Here is a 19515-nt window from a genome sequence, read left to right as displayed (position 1 = left end):
GGATTGGGGAACAGAGCAAAAAAGGCAGCTAACAGGTAGTGAAGAATGTCTGCTGTATTTCAGAGCAGATAAGTACTCAGGCAGCCCCTCAGCAAAGTCACAAAGGAGTTCTGCTTCAGGCCAAGATGAAAGCCTCAAAGAATAAGTGCAAAAACCATAGGGACTTGTGAAACCCATGCTTGGTTTAGTAAATTAATCACAAAGCTTTTTATTACATATTTCTGCCTCCGAGTCACTTTACACTTCAGTTCAGGTGCCAAATCCTTTGTCTTTTCCATAACTGTGGACTCTTGTAATACACCCAGTTTTGAAATCTGTTTCAAATCCATGAGCTTATGCTGAAGCAAAGCTTTTGAGTTTGTTTTGGAAGTCTGGTGTTGCCAACAGCAGGTCCCCATTTCTAAGCAGAACTGCAAAGGCCCCGCTGCACCAGGAGCCAGTGCTCATGCCTGTGGGAGGAAACAAAGCAGCCATATACGAGTCAGGTGCTCCTTATAAATGTTTGTGGGCATTTGAATTTAGTAACTGAATTTAGTTTGTGCTTTTCCTATAAGTGAAGAATAACTGTTTTTCAATGGAGTTAGCAGGAGGTAAAGCTGAAAGTCAAAGTGTGAGCTTTGTGTTTCCTGACAAATTTCCTTTAACAAGGTAGCTCCAGCTGCTAACTGCAATTTATTGCATTCCTCAAAGACAGATCTCCATGCAAGAATACTTTAAGAGCTCTACTCCAAAAATTAAGGTACTTGGGTTTATTTTTATGGTTACATGTATTTTACCACTTGGGCTCAGAGCCTAAGATAGGGCACAGGAGTCCCTTATTTTTTGCCTTTCTTTTATATGCCTTTTATGAATTCTCAGTGCTCTTAGTACACATATGTGTAATTCCTTAAATCTGATAATTTAGCATAGTCCTGGTATTCTGCTAAGCCAGAAAACCAAACATACTAAAGGCCTTGCAGCTGAAAGCCGGAAAGCCCTATGCTATCTTGAAAAACCAAAGGCCCTCTAAAATAAATCCTGTAAATTAGGATTAAGCCCATTCAAGATGGAATACCTCAAGGTGAGAAAATAACACACTGCTCATTCAAGCCTCTCATTAAAGCATCTTTATTAGATATACTAATTTGCAAAATCTGTAAAATTGTATATGCAGTCTGCTGGGTGTACATTTCAGCATACTCCACCTTGATGAATTGGTGCACCATAAGGATCCTTATTAAATACCAAGAGGAAAAAACCTTTTATCCCTTAACTGTGTTATAAATGCAATGGCAAAATAGGGTTAATATAAAAAAGCGATTTATTATAAAACAATTTCAATCACAAACAACGAGAGAAAAAAACCACAATAAAATAAATCAGCGCAGCGCTGGGTGGACAGGGAGACGTCTATACCCAGAGGTACAGATTTACCCAAATCCACGAAGTAGGTACTGCAGTCCGGGGTTCTTATAGGGGTTTTCGTATCCTGGGGCAAAATCCGGAGTAAGCACCGTCCAACAAAAGAGTTTGAATAGACTTCCCGGATCCGTTGAGCTGAGTCAATGGTCGGTGGAGCAGAGTCCTTTCACATGCGAGAGGCTCTGAGTGTCCTCCGATTGCATTTCCCGGAATGGAGTGGCCAGTTTGGGTGCGGAGGAGATGGATATCTCGACGGAGCCACTCTCATTGTCTGGTTTGATTGCTTGTGTCCTGCTTTTTATTTTGTGTTGATAAGCGTTGCTGCCGGTCGTTACTGCCCGACTCGGGAAGGTATCTCTGGATTATTTTACATTTTGCATCTTTACAGTATTACAAATATAACATATAATTCTTTATTCTCTTTCACGAATTTTTATCCAATGTTATATTTATCACAACTGTGTCTGGCTCTTAACTTTAGGACCAAGGAAAAGGCATCACCTTGACCCTGCATTTGGCTCCCCAGGCAGCTGGAGCAGCAGCTGCTGCTCTCACGCACCTCCCTCCTGTCCTGGTCCTCAGGAAGGTGCTGAGATCTGGCACCACAGACATCCCTGGGCTGTGAGCAGGTGTCTGACTCAGCTGTGCAGGCTGCCAGGCAAGGAGGAGCAGGAGTGGCCTTTCCACCCGCCTGCTGGCAAGTGTGACACTGCCAGGCTAAATGGCAACCCTGGCTCTGCTCATGCCTCGAGCCCCCAATGACTCCTAGGCAAATGCCAGCTGAAGGGAGTCCTGAACACACGAGGAACCGTGGGGTCCCTGGCAGCCATCCTGACAGGACACCCAGCTCTGCAATGGAACAAGTCCACAGCTGATCCCAATTAGAGTGCTCTGAGGCACAGACTCGCCCACACCCCGCTGCAGACAAATGCAGCTGATGACATGGCCCATCCAACAGGAACAGCACAGAGCAATTAATCACACCAAAACTTCAATGAGCACCTCCTTCACCCCATTTCAGTCACAGTCAGGGCATGGCCACTTTCAATGCAGATACCTCCCTCAGCACTTTTAGCAGGGCTGTTGTTAGCACAAAGACAGACATCAGGGGCCAAGCATCTGGGAGAAGCAGAAGGGCCACCACTGAACTGTGCTGAACATCTTCCAGAATTTAAATCCATTTGTTCATTGTGCAGCTGTCCTGAAGAGAAGCTGACAGAAGAGGGGTGCTGAAGTGTTGTACAGAGTGCACACAAAAACAATTCTGCATCCAAGCTCACCAAGATCTACTGGTTTGTGACGATGATACAACAAGGCCTGAGCAAGGGTGACACCCCCGATTTACCCTGAGCCATCACCCATGCTCCAAACCCTGTGTAAGGAGCACAAGGCTGTACAGTCACGTGAGCCCCCACCAGACCAACAAGGTTTTCCCTGCAATTAGAACTGCGTGTGAAGAGCTGCAATTAGAACTCCCTGTCCCTGATGGGAGCACCGGCAGCCCTGGCCCCGAGGCAGCACTTTCCCACCCTTGGCACCCCCCAGCAGTGCTGCTGGTGGGTCATGCAGTGCCCTCAGGTGGCCGCAGGGACACCCAGGGTTGGAGACACAAATGCGAGCACAAACACACCCACAACGTGTCCGGTGCAATTCTTTATTAGCTTTTCTCCGAGAAACTGCAGCTCCTTACCAAATACATAATTTCATTTAGAGACAAACACGCCACTGCTTCCCAGGAATGTTCGGAGGATCAGTGCCATGGCCCACAAAAGGTGTCACTGAACTGTCACCAGGGACTTTTATGACTGATTTCAGTGGTATCAGAGCAGTGTATTGCAACACCCTTGAAAACTGCCCATGTCAGAACTCAGGCATCCATGCATTACATTTTCAAGCCAGATTTGCTTCCTTCCTCCTCCACGCCCAGATGGGATGAATGCAAATGCTGCTCAAGGACATGAGGTGACTGCTGTTTCTAAACCCTAATCTGACATATTTTCTTTATTTCTAAGGACAGAGCCCATATATCTTTCATAGCACCAGCCTGAAGGACTGTTACACTCACACATCTGCAACACCTCGTGTAAGTATCAACATTTTTTCCATGATACAAAGCATCTATGTCAGGAGAAAGAAACTGTAAGTTCCACAGCTGGAGATGACTCCCTTCTATCCTCATGGCTTTTTCAGCTCAGGTTCTTCTTCAGAGACCAAGGCCATTTCCACTTGAAAACGGCACAGTTCAAGTATTTTATGTTGAGGCCAAGACTCAAATTGTTCAGCTTCCAAAAAGCACCAGGAGAGCTCCCTCAATTCCTCCATGCCCCTTGCAGCATCGCAGAACACGCCAGAAGCAGGAGTCCCTGTCAGGAGCCAGGTGAGCAGCCCACCTCGCAATGGTTCTCCACAAACAGCGAGACCTTCAGGCACGTGTCTGAGACACAGAGAAAACAACAACCCTGTCAGCTCAACATGCTTTACGTTCTGTACTCCCAAAAACTTGTTTTAAAGGCAATAAAATCAAGTATGGGTAAAACTGACTGAGCAGTGGAACAGGTCACCGAGCCCTCACTACACTCTGTGGGAGGATGTTGCTTCCAGCTGTGCCCAGATGTGATGGTACTTTCAACTGAAGCTGACCAAGATCTCAGAGCAGGTCACAAAGATCACCTGAGCAGGGTCACCCCGTGCTGCTGGGACCAGCACAGCCAGCACGGCGGAGCCTGGCCCCAGGGGACAGCAGCACGGAGCCCTGGCAAACACCGCTCGGCTCTTTCTACACAGAACTACCTTGAACCACGTCATCTTCTTTGTAGCGCTCCAAAATCCTCTCCCAGGACTGCGGGAGGGCTTCCACGTCTGCCAGGCTGTCCAAGCTGAGGCGCTGCAGGAGCAGTTTGCTCTCCAAATACCTTCGTGGCCGATAAGGACAACAAGGAGAAAACAACCCCCCAGAGCTGCCCTGACACCCCCAGCAGGATACAGGTGCCGGTAGTAGCGTTCCACGTTCTGCAGCCCCTCCAACACGTCGGCCAGCGAGGGGCAGCGCGGACCACGCCGCAGAACCCCCGGCAGCCCCAGTTCGGTCGGGCCCCGCTCCTCGTACAGCCGCAGCACGGCGGTGCCGGCGGCCCCCACGGCGTCCCGCACGGCCCGGAGCACCTCCCTGCCGGCACAGCGGGGTCAGCCAGGCCCTCGCTCCCTGCCCGCCCGGCCCCGGCCGCCTCCTCACCGCCGCCCGCCAAGCTGCTCCAGCAGCGCCTCGGCCGCGCCGCGCTGCTTCTGCCACAGCCGCGCCCGCAGCTCCGGGAAGGCGCCGAGCGGCGTCGCGTCCCACGGCAGCCGCCGCGCCGCCCGCATCTGCGCCGCCAGCGCGGCCAGCGCGCCCAGTAGCGGGGTCGAGGCTGTCAGAGCCGCCCGCGCCGTCTCCTCCGCCCGCGCCGCCTCCTCCACCCAGGCCCGCAGTGCGGCCACCGCCGCCGCCATCATGGTCCCCGCGCCCGGCGGCGCTACCGCCGCGTCATCGGCCCGCGCCAGCGGTGGCGTCATCGGGGCGCGCCGCGCCGCCATTGGCGGGCTAGGGTGGCGGTTGGTTCGAACGCGGCCCGGCCCTCACGGAGCCCGCCATGGCGCCCGCCAGGAAGAAGGGCGGCTCGAGCTCCCGCAGCAGGAAACTGGCGGCCTTCCTCAAGGACTTCGACCGCGAAGGTAGGAGCGGGAGAGGGAGAAGGAGGGGAAAGCACAACGGGAGCGGGAAGGAGAGCGGCCCCGGGCTAACGGCGCGTGTCCTCGCAGTGAACCGGAGGCTGGAGCGGCTGCGGGCGGACGGGGAGTGCCTGGTGAAGGAGATCGAGAACCTGTACGATATGGCGATCCTGCGGCTGCCGGTGGAGCTCCGCCAGATGAACTGGCTCGAGTACTACGGTGCGGAGCGGGGTCGGGAGGTGCTGGGCTGGGGGCGCGCGTTCCCCCTTGGATAATAAACCCCAATAAGAGATCTGCCGTGCCTGGAAGCCCCAGGGAAGCATCCCACGGGCTGTCCGGGGTGCCGCTCCTGTTCTCTAGGGCTGGAAACTGGTTTGTGCTGGGGTTTGCGTGCCGGTGGTGACAGCCCTGCTGTGCTGTGTGAGCTGTCTCGGACGTGTCCTGATTTTTCTGAAATATTTCCTTTCTAGCTAAAGAAGGAAGTGGGAAGGCGCTGGAGAAGGTGGCTATGGTAGGTTTCCAGCACTAACATAAAGCTCTCTAGAACCATCACACCCTGCTCCTCACCCTGGAATAACATGCTGGAGCATTACAAGAGAAACAGTTACATCAATATTTTCACAAATGTTTCTTTAAAATTTAACAATACGAGATGCCTGTTTTATCAGACGAGGGATTTATGAGGTCCTGCTGGTCCCTGTTGCTCTTTCCTTATCTGCTAGATTGCACTGCCAAATCCTTGAGAGCACATGCAATTTGCAGTTGAGGAAAGCAATTCCAAGCTGGCTGTGTAGAGATGCATGAAAGGGCCTGGTTTGAGCACAACAGCAAACGTGGAGCTCATCTGGTTGGAATATTATTGGGGGTTTGCTCTACAACTTTGACTTACAAGAACTTTGGGCAGCCAACAATCCCAGTGATGCCGTAAATGTTTTTAATTTTAGGCAGACTTGGAAATAGCAGAAATAGACAAGCTGACAGCAGGAGTTATCAATGTCCCGTTTGACATTGTCAAAAAAGGTGAGTTTAAGTACTGTGGTGTGATTGGTGAGGTGGAAGTATGTTGTGGTGACTTAATGTAAATAATGATTCAATTCTTGCTCACATGCCTCAGTATGTTTAAATCAGGAAAATAATCCTTTTGTTTTATATTTATAAAATACTTTTATCCCTAGTGCCTGCAGTACATTTAATTTCTTTAAAACGTTCAAAATAATCTGAAAGTGCTCTGTCAACCATTAAGATTGCATTGGAATTTGGATTTCTGAAGCACGTTTTTGCTGAAACTGCTTGTAGCTGTTTTCCTCCCCTGCTAAATAATAATTTAAAGTTTAATTTACTTAGATAACACTTTCTCTTTCTAGTGGATAAATCCAAAAGGAGTGTTGAAGCCATTGAGGAAGCAGAGCCTCCACTGCTTCCTCTGCCAAAGAAATCCAGAGTTGACAGCCAGTGTCCTTCAGAGTCAGAGGCTAAGAACGTCAATCCAACAACTGCCAAGGTGAATAGCTGTTCTCTGGGGTGACATTATTCTCAGATTCCTGACTGAGCTGATGACTAGGGCTGTCCAGGATGCTCTGAGGGGGACTTGAAACAGTTACTTCTTCACAGAGAATTCTAGTGATGGGGGAAGTTCCCAAAGGCTTGAATTGTATTTGTTGTGGGCTCTTGTGCCATGGAAAGGGACTGAACCAAACATTTTGTGTGGACTCAGCTGTCCCAGGAGAGGGAAATAACTGATCTAGTGAGTGATGTGTTCTTCAGGTGAAGGCATCCACCAAAAAGCCACCCGTGGCCAGAAGACCCCCCTCAGCGAGAGTGAAGCGCATGAGCAAGAGGTAATGGGGATGTCTCTGTCTCATCTCTAGAAATGGAGAATGAGAGTATAAATATAAATAGCTCTCTTTTTGATGGGATGGACTTTGGCTCAGTAGTGGCAGGGGGGAGAGTTGTTCCATGCTACAGGGAAAAATTGATGTGAATGAAAGATGCCCCTCTTGTGAGAACAAGCTGTCCCCAGTTTTGGGGTCACTGGTTAGTAATAACCCCTGGGTTTAGTGGTCACCTTCTTCAAGCCTTTGATAAGTGCCTGTATATTTGTTAAAGGTCATCTCATGAGCAGATGCTTATTTCCCTTTAACAGAACAAGCAAAAACAGCTTTATCACTCCAGCTACTGGCAGAATGGTTGATATCTGTGCTCGGGGAGGCACCTCCATGGTTACACCCAGATTTGATTCCAGGTTTGTTAACAGAGAAAAGAAATACATTTCCCTTTCATCTCTGCTACAATCTGCTTTAGGTTTGCAACACAACCTTTAGCTTGTGAAAGACTTGGACTAGAAGTGCTGTGAGCAAATAACACTCCCTCCTGACTTGTCGTTTCAGGGTGTTCAAGACGCCAGGTCTGCGCACGCCTGCCCTCAACGAGCGCGTTTACACCATCTCTGCCAACGGCAGCCCCCTTGCTGACACCGGGGACGCCGTCCTCACCCTGCCCCTCGGTGGGGGAGAGGTAATTGCTGACCCACCACCTGCTCAGGCAGGACTGGAGGCGTGCACAGGCACCTCTTGGTGCCTCACCAGCTTCGGTTCATCCACTCTTGTCTCTTTAGCTGTGCCACTGCAGTTTATCGTGGGGTTGATTGAGCTTAAAAAGAACCTTAAGAGACTCTTAGCCAGAAGTGAGACCTGCTCAAGCTGGTTGAAACAGAACAGGAGGATGTTTCACTGTGTACTCACTTTAGAACACTTAAAGCAGCAGTAGTGCCAGTATAGTGGGTTTGATGCTGGCCAAACACCAGTGCACCCACAAAAAAAAAATCATTCACTCATGGATTTTTCCCCCTTCACCAAAAATCAAGCTGTTTAAAACCACCACAGCCAGTAATGCATTAATGCACTGCAGGAAATGTGGGAGATGGACTTCTGTTCCAGCTGAATGTAGTTCTCTGCCTGTCTATACTTAGATCTTAATCTCTTTTATTTTTTAATTTAACTTTTTTTACTGCCTTCAGCTGCTGCAGCTGACCAGACAGAAAACCTGAGATTTGAGTTTGTTTCCACAGAGCATACGTTTGACAGCAAAGGATTTGACCAAGAAGAATTTTCTTCAGCTGAACCCCAAGGCCCGAGGGCTCATGAAGAAGCTGTCAGTAAGTCTGGGTGTTTTTCTCAGCCATGACCTGAAGCTGTAAGGCAGTGCTGTCCCTCTGGCATCAGTCAGGGGACTATTGAGCTGCAACAGAAACTCCTTATTTCTCCCTGGCTCCTTGTCTTGAATTTTGGCTGATGTCAGAGGTAAAAAAGCAGCACAAAGCAGGGAAGGAGAAGCAGGAGCTTTACATCACATCTGGCTGAATACACAGTGGGGAAAAGAGCTGTTGTCACTGCTCTGAAAAACGAAGTTGTCCTTTAGGCTGGAGCTGCAGATGGATTGGGCTGTACCAGTGTCTGAGTACTGAGTAATTTCTCTTTCCTTTCAGGTTTGTCTCGCACAGGCTTGCAACGAGGCAAAAATACCTCTAGATGGAAGTCAGTGAGCAATGACATCCCTCTACAAATACATTTTACATTTAGGACTGCTACCTTCATTTAGTTCTTGCTCTAATTTGTATCTTCCTTTCATTGACCTACAGAATGGAAGCTAAGAACTAGTTATTCTACCTATAATATGTAATGGGATCAAAATAAATGGAACTTTCTTTTTAATATGGGGAGAAAAAGCATTCCTTATTTTTTATTCCTTTAAGGTTTAAACCATGACACTGTTCTCTTGGGCTTGCAGATTAACAAGTGGGCAGGAAGCCTGTAACTGGCATGTTAATAGTTATGTTCAGAGTAAAGAACTCTATTTCTCTAACTTTGTTTAGAATTTTCTTTTCCTAGAAATAAGCCTGTTTCTTTGTTAGCTGGTACACTGTCGTTTCCAAAAATACCTCTTTGTCCTTGGTTTAAGCCTCTTTATCAGGCTATAAACAAGGATGTTGAGACTTTGAAACATTTTCAATATTTGAAAAGTTCTACTTTTGGCAAAACCAGGCCTGCAGCATGGTTAAAGGGGAGACAAACTGCAGAGCTCTTTGGTGCAGGGTGTGGCATGGGAGAAAGTTTGTAGAACAGCATTCATACACATATTTCCTTTGGAGAGTAAACATTTTACTATATGGAAGACCTCATGTATACACCATGGATCTGGACAGCTCTTTGAGAGGTTTTGGTAGGTTCTAAGTCCTAACTGCAGGTGGCAATAATATATCCCACTCAGCTACACATACACCTGCCTTGCTATTCTGTGCACATATGAGTTAAAAGCATCAATTAGTTGAGCTGTAAATTAAAAAATGTATATGTTTATGGATATGTAAGTTAAGATTCTGTTTTAAATACATCTTTACCAGGAAAACTAAATTAACTAGAATTTTTAGCCTAGAGAATCAACACTGATTTCAAAGCTCTAGTTACAATCTTTAACATCAGAGCTCCTGCCCTGAACCAAAGCTCTTCCAAAAGAAGTTTCGCTTAGGAGAGAGGAGGCTGCAGAGGAAGAGCTGCCAGCAACACAGTGAAGAAGCATGTGGCTGTTTCACCAGGGTAACAGCAAGCCTGGCAGGGGAAAAGCATTCCTGCTTCCCCTGGCTGGTTTGCACTTTAGCCAGGGCTTCCTGTGACCTGGGAGCTGAGCTGTGGTGTGAGAACTCAAAACTTCTGCCCAGATTCATCATGGAAATGTGAAACTATTGATCTGGGGAAATAATGAGCCAAGCAGGGAGCCAGTGAGGCCCCTGCCCTGGGCTGGGTTCTGAGCTCCTGACCAGCAGCTCTCAGCAGCCTGGCAAAGATGCACTGTCAAGTTTGTCATCCTCAACATCTTCCAGGTGGCCATTGATTCAATGGCAGTGTAAGACATAAATAAATAATAATTCCCTGCTTGCTGATGGAAGGGATGATGGGTTGGAACAAATTAGAGCTGTCTCCAGGCAATTTTTTTTCATGCAGCAGTTCTTGATTGGAAGGTGCAGGACTGCACATGCAGCTCTCCCCCTGACCTGAATAATTCCACCAAAAGTACATATTTCCTCAGTCAGCTTGAAAGCATAAGGAGGGACAGTATTCCTTAGCATCACTGAATTCATGAGACTTCTCCCTTTTCTAAATCGGTGTCTGGGGAGCTGTACCTCCAAAGGTGAAACAAAATGCATCTCTGGAAGGTGCATCCATGCTTCCCAGTGTACATCAACGATTTCCTTGTGTCCAGGTGCCAGGCTGGGTCTTGCCTTTCACAGCCTCACAACTGAGAGTCTGAGCCTCTCAGGAGACCAAAATCACTGTATCGAATTTATTCATAGACAGGGAGCTTGCTAAAGGCAGGTTTTCTCTCTCAGCTGGGCTGCACCTCCAATCCATGTTGGCTGTGAACGTCATCTGCAGTGAAATAATACGGATTCTGTTGTGGCTGGGCCTGGCTGTGGAACTGGGGGGGGGAGGGGGCACTGCTTGGCTGTCACCAGAGCTGGAGAAAGCAGAAATGTCCTTTTAAAATCCAGCAGGAGAAAGCAGAGCCTACAGGGTGCAGCTTCAGAGCAATTTCAGCCTTGTCTCTGATGAGAATAGGAAATAAATTGTCTATCAGAAAATTACTGCCCACAAGCCACCGAGCTTTACATGCACCAAGAAGTGTTATTACATTGAAGAGCAGGATTAGACAGAATTGCTAATTTTCACATTGCACACAGACACCAAAATCCCAGGCATCCTTCCCTTTTCCAGGGGAAATTCTGCAGCTGTCAGGGCTCCTGTGCTCTGCCGTGGCTGCTCCGTCAGGGTCACGCAGCCACCAGCCCAGAGCAGCTTTCCAGGGAAAGGTCAATAGTTATGGCTCAATAAATAAAGTACAAACCCTGCTGATGGTGCAGAGCTCAGGGCTGTGCTGAGCAGGGCAGCCAATGGGCTTCATACACAATTTGAATTGAATTCCTTTGCTGTGGGGAAAGTAACTGGAAACGTCAATAAGGTCTCAGTTTGCTGTTGCTGAGTCCTGAGCAGGACCGGGACCTGATTACAGCCCCAAACTGAACACAGTGCCCTGGGGGAAAGCTCTGCATCTGATGCTGTCAGAAGTTCCTGTGTATTTCGCTCTTTCCTGAAATAAAAAATTTGTGAATTTTCTTCCCACTTGTCCCTGAAATAGTCTGAGAGCCCTGAGGCAGGAGGGAGAGGTCAGTGACCAATGGCAGCTTGCAGATGCAGGTTTCTCCCTGTGCACCCTGCAGCAGGGCTGGGGCTGTGGTGGGAGATGGGTAGGAGCAGGGCTCTGCTTCAGCTGCAAAGCTGATTTCCCACAGAGGGTGACCTTGTGGCCTGCGAGCCCAGGAAGCTGGATCCTGATGGCACTTGATTGATGGGATCTGAGGAGCCGTTCTCTCTCAATGTCAGTCAGCCTCCTCTGCTGACTGCAAATGAAGGCACAAGAACCCGGGCAGTAATCGATGGCAAATGGAAGGTGCAGCTGGAAATGCCTCTGTCTGGAGTGTGGGCAGAGGGGCACAGCTCAGGCCCACTCAGACACTCCTGCTTTGTCTTTCTCTTCATTAATGCTCAGAAAGGTGACGGGACGCAGCTCTGTGGGAATCTGCTGGACAAAGAAACCCTGCCAAAAGCTGCCAGCACAGTTCTGTCTGGCCAGGCAGCTCCTGCAGATCAAAATGTGCCAGAGCAGGGCAAAGATCTGGAGCATGATGGCTTCAGAGTAACAGGCCTGGGTACAGAGACAAGAGCATGTGGAAGCACAGTGAGGAGCAGGGCACAATCAGGTCTCAGGGAATCCTGACCAGGACCTTCTGTGCCTTTCTATGCCTTTCTGTGCCTTGTTTTGCCTTGGCACAATGGGGACCTCCAGGCTGGCTCCCCAGGCTAGCATATTCAGCCCTTGGCAGCGTGAGGGGAGGTTAGGAGAGCTGAGCATTGATCAGGGGCTGCAGCTCAGCCCTGAGCACTGGATTAATTTGTGCATGAGTGCCCAATTCCCTTGTACCTGAATCCCCAGGCTGGGTGTGAGCACCCAAACAGGGTCCAGGGGAGGGCCTGATAGCAGTGTCTAGCAAAATGGGAATTTACTGGAGATGTTTTTCTAAAGGAGCTGCTGTCCTGGGGACCCTGACTAAGCTGGGGGCCCAGAGAGGCATCATTTGTCCTGTCCCCATCCCCTCTGGTATCACCAGGGCTCAGGGTTGGGAGGATGTGCCAGCACAGCCCCAGCACATTGCCTCAGCCTTGCTGTGTCCAGTGAGCACAGAGATCCTGGACACAGAAGGGGTTTTTGCTTCTATTCTTCCACCTGCCACCTTCTGGAGGTTCCCAGAGTGGAGGAGAGTGAAGCATCCTTTACACCTGCCGTGCTTGAGCAGGACCATTCCATCCTGTCCCACGGCTCAAGGAGCGACAGTGGCTCTGCAAGGTGGGACCAGAGCTGCCTACAGGGACCCAAGTGACAAATCACCAGGGACATTGTTGAGGGGAGCAGGCACACGCAGTGAATGGTTTGTAATGAATTAAGTGCTGTTCAAATTGCTGCAGGACTGCTGTAAAGAATGTGTGTGTGTTGTGAGGAGTAGGACACAGGTGTGATGAATATTGTCCATCAGCTGTGATAAAAAGCCTATCATCCCAATACATATTTTCAAAAACTAATTTAAGGCTGAAAGAGATTATTAAAAATGAGGAGAGGAAATTGTCTGGGATATATTTAGAGTCCCTTGCTAGGTAAAATGAATTCCAGAAGTCAAAATACTGCCTGTGGGGTGACAGGGATCGATGCCAATATTGTGGTGGCTCATGATAAGAAGACAGGGCTGAGGAATTCTCCTGCCAGGGGAAGGAGAGCCCTTGTCTGAGACTGGTGTGCTGGGCTCCAGGAGGGACACAGTGCAGGGACTGTCCTGGAGCTGCCAGCCCTCCCCCAGAGGGAGCAGCAGGTCTCTGTCCCCAGCCTGGGGTCTGGCTGGTCCCTTCCCACTGGGTTTCCTTCCTGAGCCTGTGGCCACTTTGCAGCTGGGTGGTGGGGACACAAGCTGGTGAAGGATCCTGGGATCCCAAGAGGAAGAACGCTTCTGCAGAATGAGGTTTATGAGCAGCATATGAGGTTAATGGAGAGAAGCCCCCAGCACTGGTGCTGGGTGGGCTCGGGCTGTGTCCCTCTGCATTTCATTCTGTAGCATTAAGAGGACACATGTCCCTGTATCCCCAGTGCTGTGCCAGCGTGGGTCTGAGGAGATGAGCATGGCCAGCCTGCAACCTGCCATGCCCCGGACATCTGGAGAGCTGAGTTTGATCTTGGCTGTTTCCTCACTCATTTATCTCTCTCTGCTGTTCTCAATGACAAGATCATTAGAAACCCGGTTGCTGTTGCTGAGCTCTTCCTCCCGAGCTGTGTGTAACCGTGGACAATGCCTGCAAGACAAGAGGTTTAATTGTGTTCTGCCAGCAGCCACAGGATGTCAGCCAGGCAAATTTAAAGCCAGGCTGGACGGGGTGGGACGTGCACCTCCATTACTCACCAGCCTGGATGAGGTTTAGCTTTACTGTATCCTGAAATAGCCAGAGCCTGGGAGGTGCTGATTGAAGCCATTTGAAAACATGAAAACATCCTTGGGACAAGAGGTGTCTAATCTAATAAAGCCAGAACACATTAACTAAGGGCTGTGAAAAGCGAGGAAAACACAATTAAAGCATTCCTGAGGACAGCTGTCAACCTGCATCAGGAACACCGGGACAGAGATATTGGTACAAGTCTAATGAAAATAAATGATCTGTTGGAAACATTCCTCACAAACACCCTCAGCCTTGAAGGGTCCGCCCATCCACAGCCCTGGAGTTCCCTGGGCAGGGCTGGTGGCACCTGCCTGTGCTGCACTGTGGGCATGGCAGGCTTTGGAGTTTGCAGCAAAACAGCCCAGGAGCATGTCACCACCCCATGCCCTGGTGATGGGATAAGGGAGCCACTGGGATTAGTTCCCATGTATGGCACATCAGGGCTTTCTCCAGACAAACACCCTTCCCGAGGCTGGCACTCTGAAACCTTTCTCAGAGTTTGTTAACCAGGCAGGATCCCTTCCCTCCCTGCAGAGTTTTGTAAGATTTTGTCTCTAAATTACCCCTTAAACCCCTTCAGAGTGGTAAGGTGCAGGGGCCAGTGCTCTGACTGGGTGGGCAGTAGTCCTGCCCAAAGCCCCCCTGCATCACCACCGTGGTGTTGGGGAAGTGGAAATGGAGGAAACACTAATTTTCCTTCAGTGTCCCGAGTGCATCGTGCTTTGTGCTCTCTCCTCCCAGCTCTGCTGGATCAGAGCTGCATTTAGGATCTGGGTTTCATGTTGGACCTTTGAATAGAAACACATTCTGCTCTCTCTTTAGACTCTTGTTATCAGAAATAGTGATTAAACACACCCACTATTGTAAATCACTGGCAAGAAGAACTTAAATCACGCTTCTTTGGCAAATTGACAGTGACATGCTTATTTCTGGAAGAAAGTTATATTTTGGGGAATTTGATCCTGTGTGCCACTTTGCATTTTGATGCAGTGTGATGTGATACCTAACACATCTTTTTTCCTGTGAGGCAAAGCAGGGATTTGTGCATTGCTGTGAGACAGCATGTGCCTCACAGATCCACCCAGCTCTCCTCAGGAGAGACAACACTGCTAAATATGATTTTAACCACCTCAGGGAAACTCATCATTTTGGGGGTCCCTGAGCCTGTTTTTCCCCGGGGGTGTACATCATTCCTGATGTATGGATAATGGAACGTACCATTACCCTGGGAGGCTGTATTTACAATCACAAACAGCCACTTATCCAACACAAAACTGCCATCACCCAGGAGCACCTAAATTTCACAAAAAAGCTTCTTCATTGCCCTCTTAACCTTTTTGCCTCCTAGTGCTCAATAGAATTCACTTAAAAATATTGAACAGCACAGACCCCCAGGGCTGAGTGCCATCCCTAGGGCTGCCTGGAGGGACAGCCCCACCATCTCCGTGCTCAGGATTCCAGGAGTCTCTGGCCCTGCAGTCACAGGGCTTTATGAGTCAGACAAGCCTGATAGCACTGGCTGCTGCCCCATCACACCTGAGCTGCATTCCAGCAAACTGAGACACAATATTCCCCTGGGAACATGTCAGCAGGAACAGGCTTCATTGTACAGAAGGGACTAGCAAGAAAAACCTGAATTGCCCAGTTCTAAGTTCTTTTCCAAGCGTTTCCCCAGGGTGCCTCTGGAACAGATGATTGAGAGCTCCCACAGGGATGTGATGCTGCTACTTTATTTCAGCCCCATTGTGGAATTTAAATGCTGTGGGAGTTATTGGAAACGTTTATGGCTGCACACACACCATGCAGGGCAGAGCCACGGGAGCTCCCCACGTGCTGCAGGTGCCAGGGATTTGTCACAGCACCTGAGGAGGTGCCCAGCAGCAGAGCAGGCAGGGGCACTGCCACCCTGGTGGGGACAACCCTGACAGCTGCTCAGCACCACCAAAAGTGACTTTTTCAGAGTTCTGTGAGCAGTGGTGCAACACTCCTGGCATGACCAGCTCCTGAAAGTCTGCTTTATCAATAAACCAGAGCTCATTAAAATGACTTTTTAATTATTAATATCCTCTAAGTCAGACATCATCCTTAAAAACAGGGGTGTGGGAGCAGGTACCTGGGGAGAACACCTTGTAAGCGCTCTTCATTTTTACAGAAACTCCAGAAACCTCTGAACAGCCTCACATCTCTCCTCCTTTGCTCCTGCTTTTGGGGCTCTGAGGTGGTAGAAAAGAGGAAACTGTGGCTCCCTGAGCCACATGTGGCCATGGCCATGCTGTGAGAATGGCTCTGGGACTGATCTGGACCTGCTGAGAGAGCACAGCTCCTCTGCTTTTGTCTGTGCTCCTTCAAGGGTGGCAGCTGCCCAGGAGTAGATGCTGCACCGAGCGATAACAGCTGTTCTTTGTCTGATGCTGAAGGTGCTTGTCAGCCTCAGGAAGATAAAAAGGCTGAAGTTATTTATAATTGTGTAATTAAATGGCTCCTGTGCCTTCCAGGCAGCTCTTGATGCTGTGCAGATGGCCCCGCTCTAAGTGGCAAGCCACAAGTGCAGAGGCAACTGAAGTCACCCATGGCAGGGTTGGTGGGTGCTGCTGGCTGGCATCCAGCCCTGTGCCAGTGTCACCCAGCCCTGTGAAAAATGTCATCCAGGATGTGCCAAGGCTGCTTCGGCAGGGCCACAAACCCCAGTGTGTCTCACCATGGGCCAGCCACCCTTTGGCCAGCCAGGTGGGTGGTGCAGGGCACTGGGGACAGCCCAGTGTGGCTCTGGGAGCCCATCACTGCTGGGGCAGGAGGAGCTGTGGGGGTCTGGCCATGGCCCAGCCCATTCAGGGCTCTTCAGGCACAGCAAGACCGTGGGAGATGAACAGGAGGAGGAAAGAGGCATCCGTCCTACCGACACTTGAACTGACAGATCGCTGATTACCCTGACAAATGGCACTTGCTCTTCCTGATAATTAGCAATTATTCATATTCAAACCTCGCTCTTCCTCCAGACTCAGGTTCTTTTTAACATTCTCAGTGTGCTGCCCTCTCGCTGTATCCTCCCTGTGTGAGTAGGCTGGGGACAGTGGCAGCAGGGCCAGGATGGGGACAGTGGCAGCAGGGTCAGGCTGATGTGCCCGCAGTGCTCTGCTCGTCCAGGCCTCACCAGCCATCACAGCCCAGATGGGTCTGCTCAGCCTCTCTGCAGTGAAAGACCACAAGAGGAAGGGGAAGGGGTGATGGCTTTCATGTCTGAGGCTGCTGTGTGGGAGTGAGGGGCCAGAGGAGGAGCTCTGGCTCCCCCCTTGCTCTCCCCAGGATATGCTGGTGGTGCCAGCTGCTTTCCCCAGCACCATGCAATGAACATTTTATTTTAAAAATCCCCCCTATGATCAGCACCTGCCAGTGCTGAGCCAGTCCTTGACAGCGCTGCTGCACGTTGGGGTTCCCTGCCTGAGCCATATCACCCACCTTTCACCAGAGCCATGTCCTCTGCTGTAACGTGGGGCTGGGCAGGGTGCAGGGCTGGCACAGGGGGTGCCAGCCCCCCGTGACACCAGGACAGGAGGTGTCCTACAGCTTCCAGCAGAGACAGTGCCAGGAAGGTCACAGAAGAGAGATAAAGCCACCTCCATGCCTCACAATGAGGCACAACTGCCAAAAACTGGGCAAAATCTGTCTCTGGTTGGCTGTGAGTGGGAATCCACTGTTCATCACCCTGCTCCAGAGCTCTGGTTATTTCTTCATAGAGCCAGTACAGCCCCAGCCAGGCTCTGAGCAAAGGCTGCCTGAATTAATTGATCAACAGAAGGCAAATAGACTTCACCCATTCTAAGCAGCCGTGCAGTCCTTTCCCAGCAGCTGTCACTGCTGCCTCCACACCAGCCAGGGCTCCTGTGCCTGTTCCTGGGCAGTGAGCAGCCCAGGAAAAAGAGATGTGAACAGGTGAGAGTCACATCAAATAATTTTAAAACATCATTATTTCTGCTGAGTTTGCATTTAATATGCTGGCCATATTCACTCAATAAAACAATTAATTACATGCCTTGAGTGCAGCATTTTCCCTCTGCTCAGCAACATCTTCACACTCACAACCTGTGTCAGACTGACCACTGCACTGACAGCTCCTCACTGAGAGCATGTCCAAGGTTGTCTGGTCCCAGGGGTGATGGGAGGGATTCCCACCTGCCTGAGCAGCCCCTGGACAGCCCATGCACCTTTCTGACCACACAACATGCACCAGCAAAGCAAAGCAGATGCATTTGTCCTCCCTGCAAAGTGTCAGTAACAACAAACCACCCCCTCCAGCCACTCTACAGCCAGAGCACAGGCTCCCACCTTAGCATAGATGTTATTGAACAAAACAAGGCATCACTTCACACCTTGATGCTATTAAACTGTCCCTTACTCACCACATGTTACCCTTGATAAAGTGGCATTTTCCCCCAGAACCTTGAAATGACCCGCAGACAAACCAGGGCAGGATTACTGGTTGGTTTTACTCAGGTATTTAGATATCTCTTTATTGCCAGCTTCAACTGTGGTTCAATAAATACAAAATTAAAAAAAAAGTCAATCGATTTTTATTAGCATTTATAATAACTATTATTATTGTCTTTATTATTAAATATTCTAAACCAACTGAGATTCCCTGGAGATGTCTGACTATAGTTCAAACATGAGATGCACAGAGTCCCTTATAATATTATATTACATTTGTCTCAAGCTTATAAAAATATATATTGATTTCTCAAGTGTGTATTTACAGTACTTAATATGTGGCTAATGAATATAAAAGCATCTGGAGATGAACCAACTTGATTCCCATTTGGTTTTTTGTGAGGGGAGTGTTGCAGATGCTGCTCCAACAGGACTGGGGCTCTCCCAGCCCATGGAGGGGCAAGAGCCTCATGGCATGCCAGAGGCTGGATGGGAAGAGACCAGGGTCCTTTTGAGGCATTTCCCTTGCAGCTCCAAAACAGCATTGCTGATTAATTTAATTATCCTACTTCCCCAAGGAGAGAAGCTGAGAGGATGCAAGTTAATTTTAATATCATAACAACAATCTATAGCTTAATCTACGAATTCTGTTATCTGGTGTCAGTGAGGAGCTCAATTAAAAGTGTTTATTCTTGCAAAGAGCTGGGCTAGAAGGCTGCTTCCATGGGGGCTTTCCTTTCCTTTCTTGAAGGAGAGACCAGGAAAGCTGATGACTTCTGTTTCTGCTGAGTGAGAGCCTATCCCAGAGCTCCCTCCACATAGCCACAGCCACTTGCCACGGGAGCCACAGGTCCTGGCAAGCCACTGCAGCCCAGGGAAACAGACATGACCACAGATAGCTGTGCTGAGGTTTATCCCTTTGCAGCTGGGAAACATCCAGAGGGACAGAAAAGCAAGATTCCGGTGGCCATGAGTGGCACCCAGAGCCAGCCCCTTCTCATATTCATATTCTGAGCCTGTTCTGGGGGACTCAAAGCAACACATTGCTGCCTGCTCGTGTCCAGGTCTGTTCTCCAAAGTGAGGCACACTGTCACCTCACCAGCAAGCCCTGGATGTCTCCAGACCTCCTTGAGAGCAGGTGAACCAGCCTAGAGCCAGCTCCTCCAGGGGGCAACTTCCCAGCGTGGCTTCTGCATCCCAACAGAGTACGAGCAGGGAGGGGAGATCCAGAACCAACCCCCTGCCTAGAGACCTTTCTCTAGAATAATACACTTCCTCTAGAGATAAAAAGTAAACACAGAGAGCACACAAATTGCACTTGATCCTTGGGACCAGGCATTTCACTAAATGCAGGGCTCGGTTCACTGCTATTCCTCTTCAGGGTGGGAAACAGCA

At 49.5% G+C, this 19515-nt stretch overlaps 2 protein-coding genes across 2 annotated transcripts; one reads left to right on the top strand and one right to left on the bottom strand.

Moving 5' to 3' along the window:
- Window positions 1–3041: 3041 nt before the first annotated feature.
- AIRIM (AFG2 interacting ribosome maturation factor) lies at window positions 3042–4887 on the bottom strand. The gene is made up of 4 exons (XM_005529919.3): window positions 4634–4887; window positions 4385–4567; window positions 4192–4313; window positions 3042–3835 (listed from the first exon to the last, which is right to left on the bottom strand). The coding sequence occupies exons 1-4, from the start codon at window positions 4885–4887 to the stop codon at window positions 3768–3770; spliced, it is 627 nt and encodes a 208-aa protein (XP_005529976.3). The 3' UTR covers window positions 3042–3767.
- Window positions 4888–4974: 87 nt separating this feature from the next.
- CDCA8 (cell division cycle associated 8) lies at window positions 4975–8967 on the top strand. The gene is made up of 10 exons (XM_005529892.3): window positions 4975–5109; window positions 5197–5325; window positions 5577–5617; window positions 6051–6126; window positions 6471–6607; window positions 6871–6944; window positions 7250–7348; window positions 7494–7620; window positions 8174–8260; window positions 8591–8967. The coding sequence occupies exons 1-10, from the start codon at window positions 5028–5030 to the stop codon at window positions 8645–8647; spliced, it is 909 nt and encodes a 302-aa protein (XP_005529949.1). The 5' UTR covers window positions 4975–5027; the 3' UTR covers window positions 8648–8967.
- Window positions 8968–19515: the final 10548 nt, after the last annotated feature.

Source organism: Pseudopodoces humilis, chromosome 27, assembly GCF_049639895.1.
Source record: "Pseudopodoces humilis isolate 2021_Gansu_Grassland_sample_001 chromosome 27, ASM4963989v1, whole genome shotgun sequence".
NCBI lineage: Eukaryota > Metazoa > Chordata > Aves > Passeriformes > Paridae > Pseudopodoces > Pseudopodoces humilis.
This window is presented reverse-complemented; position numbering and strand designations above follow the sequence as displayed.

What these genes read in the sequence shown, in the direction of transcription:
- AIRIM (XM_005529919.3), bottom strand. Translation starts at nt 4,887, where the DNA reads ATGGCGGCGGCGGTGGCCGCACTGCGGGCCTGGGTGGAGGAGGCGGCG. An exon ending in GAACGCTACTACCGGCACCT is followed by an intron (nt 4,314 to 4,384) that starts GTATCCTGCTGG and finishes TCGGCCACGAAG; the next exon opens with GTATTTGGAGAGCAAACTGC. An exon ending in AGAAGATGACGTGGTTCAAG is followed by an intron (nt 3,836 to 4,191) that starts GTAGTTCTGTGT and finishes TCTGTGTCTCAG; the next exon opens with ACACGTGCCTGAAGGTCTCG.
- CDCA8 (XM_005529892.3), top strand. Translation starts at nt 5,028, where the DNA reads ATGGCGCCCGCCAGGAAGAAGGGCGGCTCGAGCTCCCGCAGCAGGAAA. An exon ending in CGCTGGAGAAGGTGGCTATG is followed by an intron (nt 5,618 to 6,050) that starts GTAGGTTTCCAG and finishes TTTTAATTTTAG; the next exon opens with GCAGACTTGGAAATAGCAGA. An exon ending in TGCCCCTCGGTGGGGGAGAG is followed by an intron (nt 7,621 to 8,173) that starts GTAATTGCTGAC and finishes TTGTTTCCACAG; the next exon opens with AGCATACGTTTGACAGCAAA.